The 18,757-nt window shown below is 44.2% G+C and overlaps 1 protein-coding gene across 1 annotated transcript in view; it reads right to left on the bottom strand.

The window, feature by feature from the left end:
* Positions 1-3,451: 3,451 nt before the first annotated feature.
* Positions 3,452-18,757, bottom strand: part of stum (stum, mechanosensory transduction mediator homolog) — a 44,164-nt gene continuing 28,858 nt past the window's right edge. The window contains exons 2-3 of the mRNA XM_068019671.1: positions 6,795-6,974; positions 3,452-4,744 (exon numbers count right to left, since the gene is read on the bottom strand). Coding sequence (XP_067875772.1) covers positions 4,710-4,744; positions 6,795-6,974 — 215 coding nt within the window. The 3' untranslated portion in view covers positions 3,452-4,709. The remainder of the gene's footprint in view (positions 4,745-6,794; positions 6,975-18,757) is intronic.

Genomic DNA, 18,757 nt, shown 5'->3' with positions numbered 1-18,757 from the left:
CAGCTGACATTCCAGACTGGCAATTCCTTGTAAAACTACTTCCTTCCTGGAAAGCAAACAGGCTTTGTTATCCCATTGGAAGATTCTTGACTCTGTCAAACAGCCTTTGTCCCATCTTCGATATTTTTTTTATAATGAAAAACCACAACTGTAAGTGATATGAAACAACGTGCTGTGGAAGCAGAAAAACACAGTGACTGCTACCTCAGATTCTGAAAACCAACTGAGGTGACATTGTCAATCAAATTAGAACTTTTGAAGGGTTCTTTGTAATCTAAGATCAAGTGGAAAGCATCATGGATTTACTAAGGAGTCAAATATTAAAAGCAGCTTATTTTTCAAACTAGGATTCATATTTTTAGTTATAGAAATGTTGGAAATGTGAAATGACTGTTTGTATAAGCAGGGCCATGGGAGGGGAGAGGTCATGTGATGAAAACCCCAGAATATGGCCAGAGTTGGCAACCCCTGAGACTGATATAAACACAAGAAATAGGAGCAGGAGTAGACCAAGAGGCCCATTAAACCTGCTCCGCCATTCAATACGATCATGGCTGATCTTGAGCTTCAATTCCATTTTCCTGCCCGCTCCCCATATCCCGCGATTCCCTGAGAGACCAAAAATATCTATCAATCCTAGCCTTAAATGTATTCAACAATGGAGCATCCACAACCCTCTGGGGTAGAGAATTCCAAAGATTCACAACCCTTTGAGTGAAGTAATTTCTCCTAATCTCAGTCCTGAATGATCGGCCCCTTATCCTGAGACTGTGTCCCCGTGTTCTAGATTCCCTGACCAGTGGGAACAATCTCTCAGCTTCTACCCTATAAAGCCCTTTCAGAATTTTGTATGTCTCAATTAGATCACCTCTCATTCTTCTAAACTCCAGAGAATATAGGCGCAATTTACTCAGTCTCTCATCATAGGACAACCCCTTCATCCCAGGGACCAATTTAGTAAATCTTCGCTGCACTGCCTCCAGTGCAAGTAAAATCTTTCTTAAAAGTGGAGAACAAAACTGCACACAGTATTCCAGGTGCGGTCTCACCAAAGCCCTTTAGTAAGACTTCTTTATTCCTGTACTCCAATCCCCTTGCAATAAAGGCCAACATGCCATTTGCCTTCCTAATAGCCTGCTGCACCTGCATGTTAACTTTGTGTGTTCCTTGTATGAGTACCCCCAAGTCTCTCTGAACGTCAACACTTACCAGTTTCACACCTTTTAAAAAATATTCTGCTTTTCTATTTTTATGACCAAAGTGAACAACTTCACACTTCCCTACATTATACTCCATTTGCCATCTTGTTGCCCACTCACTTAACCTGTCTATATCTCTTTGCAGACTCTCTACATCCTCCTCACAGCTTACCTTTCCACCGAGCTTTGTATCATCAGCAAACTTGGATGAAGAGACAGAGAGAAATGTATCTAAGTCATTAACATAGAGTAAATAGCTGAGGCCCCAGCACTGATCCTTGCGGCACCCCACTATACACTGCCTGCCAACTTGAAAATGCTCCATTTATGCCCACTCTCTGCTTCCTGTCTGTTAACCAATCCTCTATCCACGCTAATATATTACCCCCAACAACATGAGCCCTTATCTTGCCTATTAATCTTTTATGTGGCACCTTATCGAATGCCTTTTCAAAATCCAGGTATACTACATCTACTGGTTCCCCTTTATCTACCCTACTAGTTACATCCTCAAAAAATTTTAATAAATTTGTCAAACAGGATCTCCCTTTAGTAAAACCATACTGACTTGTTCTGATCATACTATGCTTTTCCAAGTGCAATTATTTATTAAATAATAGTTTCCAGCATCTTCCCAATGACTGATTTTAGGCTAACTGGTCTGTAGTTCCCTGTTTTCTCTCTACCTCCTTTCTTGAAAAGTGGTGCAACATTTGCCAACTTCCAATCTGACGGGACCATTCCTGAATCTAAGGAATTCTGGAAAACCATAGCCAGCACATCCACCATCTCTGCAGCTATCTCTTTTAGAACCCTAGAATGTAGGCCATCTGGTCCCGGGGACTTGTCAGATTTTAGTCCCTCAAGTTTCTTCAATACTTTTTTTCGACTGATATCGATATCCTTAATTTCCTCCGTCTTTTTAGCCCCTCGGTTACTGCCTATTTCCGGTATGGAACTTGTGTCTCCTACTGTGAAGACGGACACAATATATTTGTTCAATGCCTCTGCCATTTCCTCATTTCCCATGATGATTTCTCCTGTCTCTGCCTCTAAGGGACCAACATCTACTTTAGCTACTCTCTTCCTTTTTATGTACTTATAAAATCTCTTACAATCTGAATTTATATTACTGGCTAGTTTACTCTCATATTCTATTTTTGTCCCCTTTTTATCCACTTTTTAGTGGCCCTTTTCTGGTTTCTAAAACACTCTCAATCCTCAGACTTGTATCTATTTTATGCAACATTGCAAGCCTCTTCTTTTAGTTTAATACTCTCCTTAACTTCCAGAGTATGCTACGGATGGATTTTTCTTTTCTGGAAGAGTTTTTGTTTTTGAACAGAATGTACTTTTGTTGAACCCTTTGAATTGTTTCTTTAAACATTTCCCATTGTTCATTTACCATCATACCTTCCAGTCTATTTACTCAATTTACCTTAGCCAGTTCTCCCCTCATACCTTCGTAATTGGCTTTAAGTTTAAGATTCTTGTGGATCGTTAACTACGGAATTGCTAATTAACCCTACTCCCACCAGTGTTTTCTGACTCATGCTATTCCTAATTTCCACCCAAACTGATTCTACTTCATGATCTTCTGAGGCCAGATCGCTTCTTATTAATGTCCTTATACCATCCTTTACTATTGGGGCAACCCCTTCTCCTTCGCTATTCTGTCTGTGTCTGAAATATTGTGTAGCCTGGAATATTTATTTCCCAACTTGATCTCATTGTAACCATGTCTCAGTAATGGCAATTAGATCCAGATCATTTACCTCTATTCGTGCCACTAGTTTATCTATCTTATTACACATGCTTTGTGCATTCAGATAAAGGAACTTCAATTTCATTTTTTTACCTCTATTCCCTGCAATGACCTTATTGCCAATGTTAAACTCTCTGTCCCTTTCTGTCCCATTCTGTTGGGAGTTACCCACATCACTATCCTGCTCCGATGTCCTGAACTCTCTCTTTAGATTTCTAAATTTCCCTTTACCTAAACCCTCCCCCTCCCTGTTAGTTTAAAGCCCACAGCCGTAAAATATTACTGTTATTGAAATAAAGAAATGCTATCTTAGTCTTCAGGAGAGCTGTACACCCAATGTTCTAGTCATTTTACATTTCTATCAATAGGAGGAGCAACCATTTTGTGGGAAATCTCTCCTGAACTCCATTTTGATTAGCTGCAGAAAAAAATGTAGTGATTCAAGTTTCTAGAGTGTGTTTTCTTTTAATTAAAAACATTGACTACATCTCACAATCTTGCATAATCTACATCTATACAAGACAGCCACGTGGAGCAAACATTACCCTCAATCTTTCAGGTACCATTAAAAATACTCACATTATTGAAATTGTTTCTACATAGACTGAAGATATAAAACACACACATACGCACACCAAAATATATATATGTATAATCCATGCCGGATTGTTTGAGAATCTACCAGGTTCATACTCCAGAAATAATTATTTAAGATTTTTTTTGTGTGAAACCTTGGCACTTTCACAAACATCTCTTAAGAATTCATGCATTTTCCTCAAGTTTTTGGCAGGTTGCCTGGAGAGAGATTCTAGTTACAGAATTCCATGTGGGATTTGAAGAGAAAGTCAGGCCTGGGACTATGTGAGAAGGAGGGGGATGGGAGATGACAGGAGTGGGCATCCTGGGTTATCCAAACAGAGGCAGGAACAGTGAGCTCCGAAGGGGTATCAAGTCTAAACATTCTTCTCCAAATTTCATTCAATTAAAGACTTTTCAAAATTATCATAATAATCCCTCTTCAAATGCAAGGCGCCTTCACTTAAAGGAGGCAACATACACGATGGCAAGGAATAACCTGGATGACTTCCCCTCAGTTTCTCCGATAACGTTTATTAATCATGTTTTTAACCGATTCTCAAAAAAGGTGCAAATCCTGATCGACCTCGTTCCAACACATTTTCCCGCTATTTGTTTTTTTTTTAAAAACTACATCATTTATACCAGAATCGTTTATCGGAACATTCGTCACGTTGCAAGATTTCTTTTTATTTTTAAAAAAAAAAGCACAAAAAAGGGTTTAACTCTTTAAATCCCCGGCTCTGAAACGAAAAACTTTTTGCCCCTGGAATTTCTGGGAAGTCCAGGAACGGGGTTGGAAACAGCAGTTTGGCAATGAATCCCCCACTTTCCCGCAAGCTGTTGGTGAGGGTGAGAGACCCTTTAGAAAATGGTGGCCGGTGTTACCGTGGAAACAGGTGAAGAAAAGTGGGAGTTGTTGCTGGGCGGTCAATGGGGAAATTCTGAAAGCGGGAGAAATGTAGGATGTCGCTTCTGTTAATCTGTGTTTATTTTCATTCCCCCCCCCAAAAAGACTCAGGTAGTTTTAACTGTTTAAAAAATAGGCCAGATGTTGGGGCCTTCCGGCATCTTGAATCCTGGAGGCACTCAGATGTCCAATCGGGTTCCCGACCATAGCTGCAGGTGGGAAAAGGCGAGCAATTGATCCTCTTAAGAAGTACACAGAGCTACACATGTTGAGGAATCCCCTGCTCTTTGTAGGCTGCAGTAAAAACACATTTGTTTCAGAATAAAAAAATCATATATATGGAAGGAAGTGAACATTCCCTCCCCCAATTCCGATCCACTTTAATATAAACCAGATCCAGGCACTTGTCCAATGTTTTAAGCATTTTGTTCCTCCAGCCTTTGCTCTGCAAAAGGTCTGAAGCAACTTATTCAAATAAACTATTTTAATTTCTTCCCGTTCCCGCAGTTCACTACCAGGAGGCTCTGGGCCTACAGAGCTTTCCTCAGGCCCTTGCAGTATCACAGCCCAACTGATCGTGTGAGACGCCAGGCTATTCGACTGTGAGAGGGGAGTCACACCCTATCGGACACTGAACTACATCGTCAGAACAGGGGCAGTCATGATCAAACTGTGCAGTGCTCCAGTCTGACTGCACCTGCTGGACTCTGTCCTGTTCTGGCCACTGAGATACAAGGGGGCCATTTAAATACTGAAGGCAGGGCTGGGACGAGATAGGAGCCTGTTTGCCAGTGCTAGAGGTCAGAGTTAAGAAGAAAAACTGGAGAGACTTGGGCTTTTTCATAGTGGGATAAAGTATAGTTAAGGCAATGGAACATCTGATTCTGGAATATTACTTTTTAATATTAAAACTGAAGGGGCCACAGATTCATATCAGTAAATGGTCCAATATAATACCATAAATCATGCCGTCAACAACATTATAAAATGTCTCAAGGCGCTTCACAGGAATGGTATAAAGCAATATTTGACACCGAGCCACATAAGGCAATATTAGGTCAGATGACCAAAGGCTTGGTCAGAGATAGGTTTTAAGGAGTGTCTTTTTAAAAATGTTATTTATTCATTCATGGGATGTGGGCATCACTGGCCAGGCCAGCATTTATTGCCCATCCCTAATTGCCCTTGAGAAGATGATGGTGAGCTGCCTTCTTGAACCACTGCAGTCCATGTAGGGTAGGTATACCCACAGTGCGGCTAGGAAGGGAGTTCCAGGATTTTGACCCAGCGACAGTGAAGGAACGCCGATATAGTTCCAAGTCAGGATGGTGTGTGACTTTGAGGGGAACTTGCAGGTGGTGATGTTCCCATGCATTTGCTGCCCTTGTCCTTCTAGTTGGTAGAGGTCGCAGGTTTGGAAGCTGCTGTCTAAGGAGCCTTGGTGTGTTGCTGCAGTGCATCTTGTAGATGGTACACACTGCTACCACTGTGCATCGGTGGTAGAGGGACTGAATGTTGTGGATGGGGTGCCAATCATGTGGGCTGCTTTGTCCTGGATGGTGTTGAGCTTCTTGAGTGTTGTTGGAGCTGCACCCATCCAGGCAAGTGGAGAGTATTCCAGCACACTCCTGAATTGTGCCTTGTAAATGGTGGACAAGATTTAGGGAGTCAAGAGGTGAGTTACTCGCCGCAGGATTCCTAGCCTCTGACCTGCTCTTGGAGCCACGGTATTTATATGGCTACTCCAGTTCAGTTTCTGGTCAATGGTAGCCCCTAGGATGTTGATAGTGGGGGCTTCAGCGATGGTAATGCCGTTGAATGTCAAGGGGAGATGGTTAGATTCTCTCTTGTTGGAGGTGGTCATTGCCTGGCACTTGTGTGGTGCGAATGTTACTTGCCAGTTATCAGCCCAAGCCTGGATATTGTAGTAGGAGAGAGAGGTAGTAGGAGAGAGAGGTAGAGAGGCAGAGAGGTTTATGGAGGGAATTCCAAAGCTTAGGACCTAGGCAACTGAAGGCCACCAATAGTGAAGTGATTAAAAATCAGGGATATACAAGAGGCCAGAATTAGAGGAGCGCAGATATCTCAGAGGGTTGTGGGACTGAGGAGATTACAGAGATAGGGAGGGTTGAGACCGTGGAGGGTTTTAATACTGGGAAGACATAAGCTTTGGCTTCAGATAGTGACGTGGGAATGATAGAATACTAATAATACCACTGCATCTTGGACTGAATTGAAAATAAATGAGTGCAGCCAAACTCAAAATGGGGATTAATTTTGACTGTGCGATAGTGTTAATTCGTGTGATGGGGAAGGGAATCATTGATTGACAGCTTCCACTTACTGGCTAGGATAACCATGTCCATTCCCCAAAATATACTCATGATCCAGCCCACCATCACCACTGCAGTGAGGATCTGAATGAGGGCGGCAGCCACATTTATCAGGAAGACGCAGCAGATGTGACGGTTGGGAAGGTCCGTCCGTGCTCCACACAGCACCATGAAGGCCGACACAAAGGTTCCTGAAACACAACAATCCGCAAAACTAAAATCCAATTTCTCACAGCCCTTTCTCTTTCCCTTTAACTGTTAAAGGGGTAGTGCAGTCTAATGTGAAGTTTAGATCTGGCTGGAAATTCTCATTGCTTAGGCCACCCTGTCACTTTAATTATTAAAGGGACAGTACTTTACAGCCAATGAAGCACTTTTTGAAATGTACCCATTGTTGTAATGTCACATAGGATTTGCAGCACAGAAAGAGGCCACTCAGCCTAACTGGTCTGGGCTGGCGTTTTTGCTCCACACGAGCCTCCTCCCACCCTGCTTTAATTAACCATCTTTGCATTGCCTTTTCTTCCTCATGTACTTATCCAGCTTCCCCTTAAAGCTGTCTTGCTATTCACTCAACTATCCCTTGTGGTAGTGAGTTCCACATTCTAACCGCTGCCTGGATAAAGAACTTTCTCCTGAATTCTCTATTGGATTTATCAGTGACTATCTTATATTTATGACCCCTAGTTCTGGTCTCCAATGCAAGTAGAAATATCTTCTCTACATCTACTCTAGTAAACCATTTCTTAATCCTGAACATCTCGATTAGGTCACATCTCAGTCTTCTCTTTCCTAGAGGAAACAGTCTCAGCCTGTTCAGACTTTCCTGACAGTGCACTGTAAATTGGCACATCTTTTTTTTTTTTAAACATTCATTTTCATGATGTGGGCACTGCTGGGACGGTCAGCATTTATTGCCCATCCATAGTTGCCTTGAGGGAGATTTAATGGAGGAGTTTTGATAAGAATAAATGAGAAGCTGTTTCCACTGGCAGGAGTGTTGGTAACTAGAGAAAACAGAGATTTAATGTAATTGGAAAAGCAGCCAGCAGCGAGATGAGGAGAATTTGTTTTGACACATTGAGTGGGTTTGTTCTGCAACGCACTGTCTGAAAGTGCGGTGGAAGCAACTTTAATAATAACTTTCAAAAGGGAATTGGATAGATACTTGAAAAGAAAAACTTTTCAAGGGCAATGGGGAAAGGGCAGGACTAATTGTACAGCTCTTTCAAAAAGAGCCAGCACAGGCACGTTGGGCTGAATGGCCTCCTCTTGTGCGGTATGGTTCTATGCATTCTGAAGAGGTTTTAAAAATGGAGTGGGGAGAAGAGTGGAGAGGTTTAATTCCGGCTCTCCCTGATTCAGCAGTGTCAGTTGTTCCTTTATGGGTCTGAGTGTCTTCGTTCTATGAGAATTGACTCACACTTCCCCACATCTACATGTAGCATAGCATAACCCAGTGGTATAAGAACAGTATCCCACCTTGTGATCAGGACTGGATATCAGTGACTGTCGATCGTGTGATTCTTCAATGTCTCTGAAGACAGACTGAATAAACACTTGGTGAGAATTAATACCAAACCGGAGGAGAGGCTTTAAATTCACAGCACAGTGAACACATCGAACAGCAGCTGTGATCAGACTCACTTAATTCCAAGCAGTACAACCCATCTTTGCATAATGTAGGAAACACAGCAGCCAATTTGTGCACAGCAAGCTCTCACAAATAGCAATGAGATACTGATTTGCTCCATATGTTCTAAATGGTGATAGATACAAACAAGCTGCTGTCCCCTCAATCATTCAGCCCTTTTTTTTTGGTGATGGTGATGGGGATGGGGAGAGAAGAGTGGGAAGGAGGAGTGTGGAGAGGGAGGTTGCAGGTGTAGAGAAGTGAATTATAACTGAAATCCTGTCCTTAATCTACGTCCACACATGCACTTTCCGCAGTGGGGGTTGTGGGTGCGCGAGTGTCACTGGATAACTATCAGGAATAGGAACCCCTTCTCTATCCAAGGGATGTACACATTGAGACCAGTTAAACCTGCTTCACTACCATGTATGCTTGGAACGACACAATGACACATTACCAGCCTGAACCACTGCTTTTCATATGGTCAATCAGAATATCTCTGCTTCTAAATCACAACTAACTGAAATCAACCAACCATCACATTTCTGTAAAAACTAATGAACACTCTCACCTGCCAGGCGAATCCAACCACATACAAGCACTCTGAAGAATGAGAGATTGTTGGCCAGCTTAACAATTTCCACTGAGCTAGTTACACAGAAACACAATGACCAATTGAAGGAAGCAACTGGTAATACAACCACAGAATAAATACCGATCAGGAAGGCCACTTGTCCATTTTGTTTCATCTATCCAAAAAGATCATGTTGATCACTCTTTGAAGAAGAACTTTTTCATGCCAAAGCTTAATTTGCATTTCTCCAGTTTGACATCGTGCCCCTTTTGACATTGTTTAGTTTGAAGTCGTCCTCCAACTTTCCCTCTTCTGCAGAGTTGCTACTGACCACCGTGTCAGTGAGATGGAGGCAGGTGGGAACTTTCACCAGTCTGTTTTACAGCAAACAGTCTACAGAATCTATTTATTAAGAGACTCTACAAACTACAACAACATCTCCTGATTAAAGCAGGGTGATTTTTAAAAAAAATTCGTTCATGGTATTTGGCCTCGCTGGCCAGGCCAGCATTTGTTGCCCATCCCTAATTGCCCTTGAGAAGGTGGTGGTGAGCCACCTTCTTGAACCGCTGCAGTCCATGTGGGGTAGGTACACCCACAGTGCTGTTAGGAAGGGAGTTCCAGGATTTTGACCCAGCAACAGTGAAGGAACGGCAATATATTTCCAAGTCACAATGGTGTGTGGCTTGGAGGGGAACTTGCAGGTGGTGGTGTTCCCATGCATCTGCTGCCCTTGTCCTTCTAGGTGGTAGAGATTGTGGGTTTGGAAGGTGCTGTCTAAAGAGCCTTGGTGCTTTGCTGCAGTGCATCTTGTAGACGGTACACACTGCTGCCACTGTGCGTCAGTGGTGGAGGGAGTGAATGTTTGTGGATGGTGTGCCAATCAAGCAGGCTGCTTTGTCCTGGACAATTTTGAGCTTCTTGAGTGTTGTTGGAGCTGCACCCATCCAGGCAAGTGGACAGTATTGCATCACACTCCTGACATGTGCCTTGTAGATGGCGGGCAAGATTTGGGGAGTCAAGAGGTGAGTTACTCACCGCAGAATTCCCAGCCTCTGACCTTCTCTTGTAGCCACGGTATTTATATGGCTACTCCAGTTCAGTTTCTGGTCAATGGTAGGCCCTAGGATGTTGATAGTGGGGGTTTCAGCGATGGTAATGCCGTTGAATGTCAAGGGGAGATGGTTAGATTCTCTCTTGTTGGAGATGGTCATTGCCTGGCACTTGTGTGGCACGAATGTTACTTGCCAATTATCAGCCCAAGTCTGGAAATTGTCCAGGTCTTGCTGCATTTCTACACGGACTGCTTCAGTATCTGAGGAGTCACGAATGGTGCTGAACATTGTGCAATCATCAGCGAACATCCCCACTTCTGACCTTATGATTGAAGGAAGGTCATTGATGAAGCAGCTGAAGATGGTTGGGCCTAGGACACTACCCTGAGAAACTCCTGCAGTGATGTCCTGGATAATTGACCTCCAACAACCACAACCATCTTCCTTTATTTCTTCAATAAAATGCTGTGATTGGAGGATAATTATATAATACAAATTGATTTGTTCTCTTGAAAATTGCAGGGTGGAGGATAGTAGCGAAACACAAATTATGTGCACAAGATCAATCCCAGTCACTTACGGCAGGGCGGTTCCCAGCCGTGATTGACAGGGAAGTTCCCAATCCATCCATTCTGGCCAGGAATTGTGTTGTTACTATATATTCACTGGCAGTTTGGGGTTTTAAATCTTAAAATGGTCTGAGCAAGGAAGGTTAAGAGGAAATCTTAAAATCAGCCATGGTTGTGTTAGCTTTTCTTTATTTACTCTGTTTCCACTGGCAGAAGGGTCAGTAACCTGAAGACAGATTTAAGTTGATTGGCAAAAGAACCAGAGATGAGTTGAGGAAACACTTATTTACCCAGTGAGTTGCTGAGATCTGGAATGCAATGCCTGAAAGGGTGCTGGGAAGAGATTCAATAATAACATTCAAAAGGAAACTGGAAGGAAGAAATTTACCGGGTTATAGGGCAACAGCAGGAAAGTGGGATTCATTAGCGAGCTCTACCAAAGAGCCAGCACAGGCTGAAAGGGCCAAATGGCCTCCTTCTGTGCCGTATCATTTGACGATTGTATGCTTTGTAACCGCCTAGATGCCAAGTCAAGAGACACTTTGAAAAGACTGGAAAAGATCATGGAAGGGGAAAACAGTCATCGTAGTCCATGTGAGAGGGAAAGCAGAGGCCTAATGTCCTACAATGGTAGTGGATACCTTCAAACCCAAACCTCTTTTTCAGATTTGAACTGCCAGTGAGTGCAGACTCTCTCCTCTCCACACAAACTCCAGGTACTTTTACCAAAGGTGTCAAAACCTGGGACACTCGGTAATTCAGAAGTTACAATAAGGCTATACAATAAACTCTATGCACTGACCGTGTTTCCTCCAGGTGCTGAACAGGAGTGGCTCAGCAAACCTCACCCCCTGCTCTCATCCTTATAATTTACATGAAACCACCTATATTCAGCGGCTTCTTGCTCTCCAGGGTCTCTAGTATCGAAGGCTGCATTGCATAGTTTCAGTGTTTCAACACTTTTGTAAATCTTGCCTCTGCAGATGCTGACATTACACTTGGTCAGTACTGCACTCCCCCCTTCCCGAATACACTGTATCGGGAATGTTTAGATATCCTCCAATCCATAAACCTTCTATGTTTCTAGGTCTCTATTATCCCCACTATATCATAGCCCTCTTGCCTGTAGCTTGCCAACATTATCCTCCCATTCTAACACTATGCTAATGTGCCCAAAACTGGACACAATACTCCAGCTGAGGCCAATCCACTGATTTAAAAAGGGTTAGTGTCGCAACATCCTGCTGTTCAGAAATCTCAGAGGCAGGAAATCAGTTGGGGAAAAAAATTGGCCCTCTGATAAGGCCCCAAAGACACTGACTGTTCCCTTCAAAGAACAAAGAAAATTACAGCACAGGAACAGGCCCTTCGGCCCTCCAAGCCTGCGCCGATCCCGATCCTCTATCTAAACCTGTCGCCTATTTTCTAAAAGTCTGTATCTCTTTGCTTCCTGCCCATTCATGTATCTGTCTAGATACATCTTAAAAGACGCTATCGTGCCCGCGTCTACCACCTCCGCTGGCAACGCGTTCCAGGCACCCACCACCCTCTGCGTAAAGAACTTTCCACGCATATCCCCCCTAAACTTTTCCCCTTTCACTTTGAACTCGTGTCCCCTTGTAATTGAATCCCCCACTCTGGGAAAAAGCTTCTTGCTATCCAACCTGTCTATACCTCTCATGATTTTGTACACCTCAATCAGGTCCCCCCTCAACCTCCGTCTTTCTAATGAAAATAATCCTAATCTACTCAACCTCTCTTCATAGCTAGCGCCCTCCATACCAGGCAACATCCTGGTGAACCTCCTCTGCACCCTCTCCAAAGCATCTACATCCTTTTGGTAATGTGGTGACCAGAACTGCACGCAGTATTCCAAATGTGGCCGAACCAAAGTCTTATACAACTGTAACATGACCTGCCAACCCTTGTACTCAATACCCTGTCCGATGAAGGAAAGCATGCCGTATGCCTTCTTGACCACTCTATTGACCTGCGTTGCCACCTTCAGGGAACAATGGACCTGAACACCCAAATCTCTCTGTACATCAATTTTCCCCAGGACTTTTCCATTTACTGTATACTTCACTCTTGAATTGGATCTTCCAAAATGCATCAGCTCGCATTTGCCCGGATTGAACTCCATCTGCCATTTCTCTGCCCAACTCTCCAATCTATCTATATTCTGCTGTATTCTCTGACAGTCCCCTTCACTATCTGCTACTCCACCAATCTTAGTGTCGTCTGCAAACTTGCTAATCAGACCACCTATACTTTCCTCCAAATCATTTATGTATATCACAAACAGTGGTCCCAGCATGGATCCCTGTGGAACACCACTGGTCACACGTCTCCATTTTGAGAAACTCCCTTCCACTGCTACTCTCTGTCTCCTGTTGCCCAGCCAGTTCTTTATCCATCTAGCTAGTACACCCTGGACCCCATGCGACTTCACTTTCTCCATCAACCTACCATGGGGAACCTTATCAAATGCCTTACTGAAGTCCATGTATATGACATCTACAGCCCTTCCCTCATCAATCAACTTTGTCACTTCCTCAAAGAATTCTATTAAGTTGGTAAGACATGACCTTCCCTGCACAAAACCATGTTGCCTATCACTGATAAGCCCATTTTCTTCCAAATGGGAATAGATCCTATCCCTCAGTATCTTCTCCAGCAGCTTCCCTACCACTGACGTCAGGCTCACCGGTCGATAATTACCTGGATTATCCCTGCTACCCTTCTTAAACAAGGGGACAACATTAGCAATTCTCCAGTCCTCCGGAACCTCACCCGTGTTTAAGGATGCTGCAAAGATATCTGTTAAGGCCCCAGCTATTTCCTCTCTCGCATCCCTCAGTAACCTGGGATAGATCCCATCTGGACCTGGGGACTTGTCCACCTTAATGCCTTTTAGAATACCCAACACTTCCTCCCTCCTTATGCCGACTTGACCTAGAGTAATCAAACATCTATCCGGGCGGCACAGTGGCGCAGTGGTTAGCACCGCAGCCTCACAGCTCCAGGGACCCAGGTTCGATTCTGGGTACTGCCTGTGTGGAGTTTGCAAGTTCTCCCTGTGTCTGCGTGGGTTTCCTCCGGATGCTCCGGTTTCCTCCCACATGCCAAAGACTTGCAGGTTGATGGGTTAATTGGCCATTATAAAATTGCCCCTGGTATAGGTAGGTCGTAGGGAATTAGAGGGACAGGTGGGGATGTAGTAGGAATCTGGGATTAGTGTAGGATTAGTATAAATGGGTGGTTGATGGTCGGCACAGACTCGGTGGGCCGGAGGGCCTGTTTCAGTGCTGTATCTCTAAACTAAACTAAATCTAAACCTCAACTTCTGTCATGTCCCTCTCCTCGGTGAATACCGATGCAAAGTCCTCGTTTAGAATCTCACCCATTTTCTCTGACTCCACGCATAATTTTCCTCCTTTGTCCTTCAGTGGGCCAATCCTTTCTCTAGTTACCCTCTTGCTCCTTATATATGAATAAAAGGCTTTGGGATTTTCCTTAACCCTGTTTGCTAAAGATATTTCATGACCCCTTTTAGCCCTCTTTAATTCCTCGTTTCAGATTGGTCCTACATTCCCGATATTCTTCCAAAGCTTCGTCTTTCTTCAGCCGCCTAGACCTTATGTATGCTTCCTTTTTCCTCTTAGCTAGTCTCACAATTTCACCTGTCATCCATGGTACCCTAATCTTGCCATTTCTATCCCTCACTTTCACAGGAACATGTCTCTCCTGCACGCTAATCAACCTCTCTTTAAAAGCCTCCCACATATCAAATGTGGATTTACCTTCAAACAGCTGCTCCCAATCTACATTCCCCAGCTCCTGCCGAATTTTGGTATAGTTGGCCTTCCCCCCATTTAGCACTCTTCCTTTAGGACCACTCTCGTCTTTGTCCATGAGTATTCTAAAACTTAAGGAATTGTGATCACTATTCCCAAAGTAGTCCCCTACTGAAACTTCAACCACCTGGCCGGGCTCATTCCCCAACACCAGGACCAGTATGGCCCCTTCCCGAGTTGGACTATTTACATACTGCTCGAGAAAACCCTCCTGGATGCTCCTTACAAATTCTGCTCCATCTGGACCTCTAACACTAAGCGAATCCCAGTCAATGTTGGGAAAATTAAAATCTCCTATCACCACCACCCTGTTGCTCCTCCATCTTTCCATAATCTGTTTACATATTTGTACCTCTATCTCACACTCGCTGTTGGGAGGCCTGTAGTACAGCCCCAACATTGTTACCGCACCCTTCCTATTTCTGAGTTCTGACCATATTGCCTCACTGCTCGAGTCCTCCATAGTGCCCTCCTTCAGCACAGCTGTGATATCCTCTTTGACCAGTAATGCAACTCCTCCACCCCTTTTACCTCCCTCTCTATCCCGCCTGAAGCATCGATATCCTGGGATATTTAGTTGCCAATCGTGCCCTTCCCTCAACCAAGTCTCAGTAATAGCAATAACATCATACTCCCAGGTACTAATCCAAGCCCTAAGTTCATCTGCCTTACCTACTACACTTCTTGCATTAAAACAAATGCACCTCAGACCACCAGTCCCTTTGCGTTCATCATCTGCTCCCTGCCTATTCTTCCCCTTAGTCACACTGACTTCATTATCTAGTTCTTTACAGGCTTTAGTTACTACATCCTTACTGCCCACTGACCTCCTCATTTGGTTCCCATCCCCCTGCCACATTAGTTTAAACCCTCCCCAACAGCGTTAGCAAAAGCACCCCCAAGGACATTGGTTCCAGTCCGGCCCAGGTGCAGACCGTCCTATTTGTAATAGTCCCACCTCCCCCAGAACCGGTCCCAATGTCCCAAAAATCTGAACCCCTCCTTCCTGCACCATCTCTCAAGCCACGCATTCATCCTGACTATTCTTTCATTTCTACTCTGACTAGCACGTGGCACTGGTAGCAATCCTGAGAGTACTACCTCTGAGGTCCTACTTTTTAACTTGGCTCCCAACTCCCTAAATTCTGCTTGTAGGACTTCATCCCGTTTTTTACCTATATCATTGGTGCCGATGTGCACAATGACAACTGGCTGTTCACCCTTCCCCTTCAGAATGTTCTGCAGCCGATCTGAGACATCCCTGACCCGTGCACCTGGGAGGCAACATACCATTCGGGAGTCTCGTTTTCGACCACAGAACCGCCTATCTACTCCCCTTACAATCGAATCCCCTATGACTATAGCCCTTCCACTCTTTTTCCCGCCCTTCTGAACAGCTGAGCCAGCCATGGTGCCATGAACCTGGCTACTGCTGCCTTCCCCTGGTGAGCCATCTCCCTCAACAGTATCCAAAACGGTATACCTGTTTTGGAGGGAGATGACTGCAGGGACACCTGCGCTGCCTTCCTGCTCTTTCTCTGCCTTTTGGTCACCCATTTCCTTTCTCCCTCAGCAATCCTAATCTGCGGTGTGACCAATTCGCTAAACGTGCTATCCACGACCTCCTCAGCATCGCGGATGCTCCAAAGTGAGTCCATCCGCAGCTCCAGAGCCGTCATGCGATCAAACAAGAGCTGCAGCTGGACACACTTCCTGCACGTGAAGGAGTCAGGGACATCAGCCATGTCCCTGAGCTCCCACATTGAGCAAGAGGAGCATAACACGGGTCTGAGATCTCCTGCCATTTTTAATCTTAAGCTTAACTTAGTCTTAACTTAGATAAATGAAAAAGGAACGAAAAGTTTTTACCAATCACACGAAAAAAAAGAAATAGAAAAAGCCTTACCTTATCTGCACACCACCGAGTCCTTTTTTTTTTGGTTAAAGGAGGAGGGCGGGTGTAGTGTCTCGGGTTCAGCCGCTGCCCAAATATATAGGACTTACTTACCCAGCTGCCACCTCGCTCTCCCTGTTGCCGCTGCAAAAAGAAACCGCCAAAACAAAAAGGTAAGTTTATATAAGTTGTAAACTCACTTACCCAGCTGCCACCTTGCTCTCCCTGTCGCTGCTGCAAAAAGAAACTGCCGAAATATATTGGATTTACTTACCCAGCAGTCCCCTGGTCCGCCGAAACAATGGCAATTAATTTAAGATGAAACTGACCTTCCCAGCTGCTAACTTGCTCGCACTAATTGGCTGTTGCTCAACTCAGCCATGTACAAATTCTCCTACCAGAGAAGTTGCGATGGAGTTTAAGGGGCAAAGGCCTCACACAGTGATGTACACAGTAATGATGAGGCTTGGTGGAGATTATGCTCTGATCAATGGCAGATTTTACCCGTCCTCTCCTTATAGTAGGCCAATTGCATTAACACCAATCCGCCTTCATCGAAGCACTGGGGACTGTAATCTGTTTCCACAGCACTGGAGATATAGGAAACATAGTAGTCAATTTGTGCACAGCAAGCTCCCACAAACAACCTTCTGGTTAAATCCCTTCAGGCCTACAGCCATCATCCCAAATATATATATATTCCTCTGACTCTAGGTTTTGTGCATCCCCTTCTGCCCCATCATTGTTGGCTCTGTCTTCCACCAGCTAGGCCTCAGGCTCTGGTATTCTCTCCTTGTTCCGGTGTTCCTGAAGGCCCTCCTTAAAACCCATTCCTTTGAGCAAGTTTTAGGTCATTCCTCCTAATGGCGAGAGGCACTGATTTTAAAATAAAGTGTTTGCCATATTTTTATTTTAAAAGCATGCCCCTTTAAAAAAAATGATAAAAATAAATATATACAATTAGAGGTCTTAAATAAAGCCAGGTTTTGGGGGTTTGGAGACAGGGTTTTGAGGTACAGCGTGGAGATTTGTGTTAGGCCTTGCACATCTGGCAGGGTCAGTCTCCCATGGGAGCGTCCCTTCCTGGCAGCACAGTCTTCTCAGAGAACCTCACCCCTATGCTCGGGGTCAGGAATGTGAAGCTGGAAAACCTGCCAACAAGCAGCAACACACACAGTCAGACAATTCCATTTTAGGTTAGTTTATGTCACGATGGGGACTTACTCTGATCTACCTCAGCCAAATTTACTGACCAGAACAGATTTAACAAGAGTTTGCTCTCAGCTTCTTTTTCAGCTCTTCCCCTCCACTGGAACAATCTTTGTCTTCTCCCCATTTCTAATGCAGATTTCCAGCTAACCGCCTCCTGTCTAGCCTCGCTGTCTCTCTCCATTACAACTGTCCTGGCCTCTCCCCATTTTATTGAGGAGAGGGAAAAGGGGAAAACTTGCAATGTTACAGTATCTTTCATGATCTCAGCGCACCAACTTTATAGCCAATGAAGCAGCACTGACATGTAGTCACTGTTGTATTGATAATACCACCTCACCACTGGCTCACTAATGTCCTTCAGGGAGAGAAGCCTGCCGTCCTTACTCAGCCTGACCTATATGTGGCTCCACACCAACATGGTGGATTCTCAGCTGTTCCCTGAAATGGCCTAATAAGCCACGTTTAAAACCAGGGTAAACAGGGGCTGGGGCATTAAATGCCAACCCTGGTCACATCCCAAGAATTAATTTTTAAAAAACTATATGTCCAGTTTGAACTTTACTCATCTTAGCATCAAAACGTCCAAGCTGCTCACATCTGCCCACCTCATGTCCTCTCCTATTGTAAATCTGCAGAACACCTGACCTCCCTCAATGTCTTCTCTCACTCATTATATTCACAGGTTTTTTTTTAAACACACAAGCTTTGTGTCACCGAACCACTATTTGATTTAGCTCCTCTTCCAAAAGTTTCTGCCTGAATATATCTTCCATTGTGCGTCTCACCTTCATCACTCAATGGTAAAAATCCCATTCTACCGGAACAGCAGTGGCTATTTAACACCTCAAGCCTGCACTGTCATTTGGTTCCATTGTGGCTAATCACTTCCTCAATGCCATTAGCTCTATTACCCATATACACTCACCTAACAAATATCAATCAATATTCTTGAAAATTCCAACTGTCCCCCAGAATTCAAAGCCTTTTTGGGGTGGGGGGGCAGTGGGAAGGAGAGTTCCTGTGTGTGAAAAGGCATTTCCTGATATCCCTCCTGAATTGCCTCACTCTAATTATAAATTTACGTCCCCTAGTTCTTGATTCCCCCACTAGAGGAAATAGTTTCTCTATGTCAACCCTATGGAATCCTTCAATCATTTTAAACTCCAAATTATCTTTTTAA

This window comes from Heterodontus francisci, chromosome 3 (assembly GCF_036365525.1).
Source record: "Heterodontus francisci isolate sHetFra1 chromosome 3, sHetFra1.hap1, whole genome shotgun sequence".
NCBI lineage: Eukaryota > Metazoa > Chordata > Chondrichthyes > Heterodontiformes > Heterodontidae > Heterodontus > Heterodontus francisci.
The sequence above is the reverse complement of the archived record's forward strand: the minus strand, read 5'-3'. Positions and strand labels throughout refer to the sequence as shown.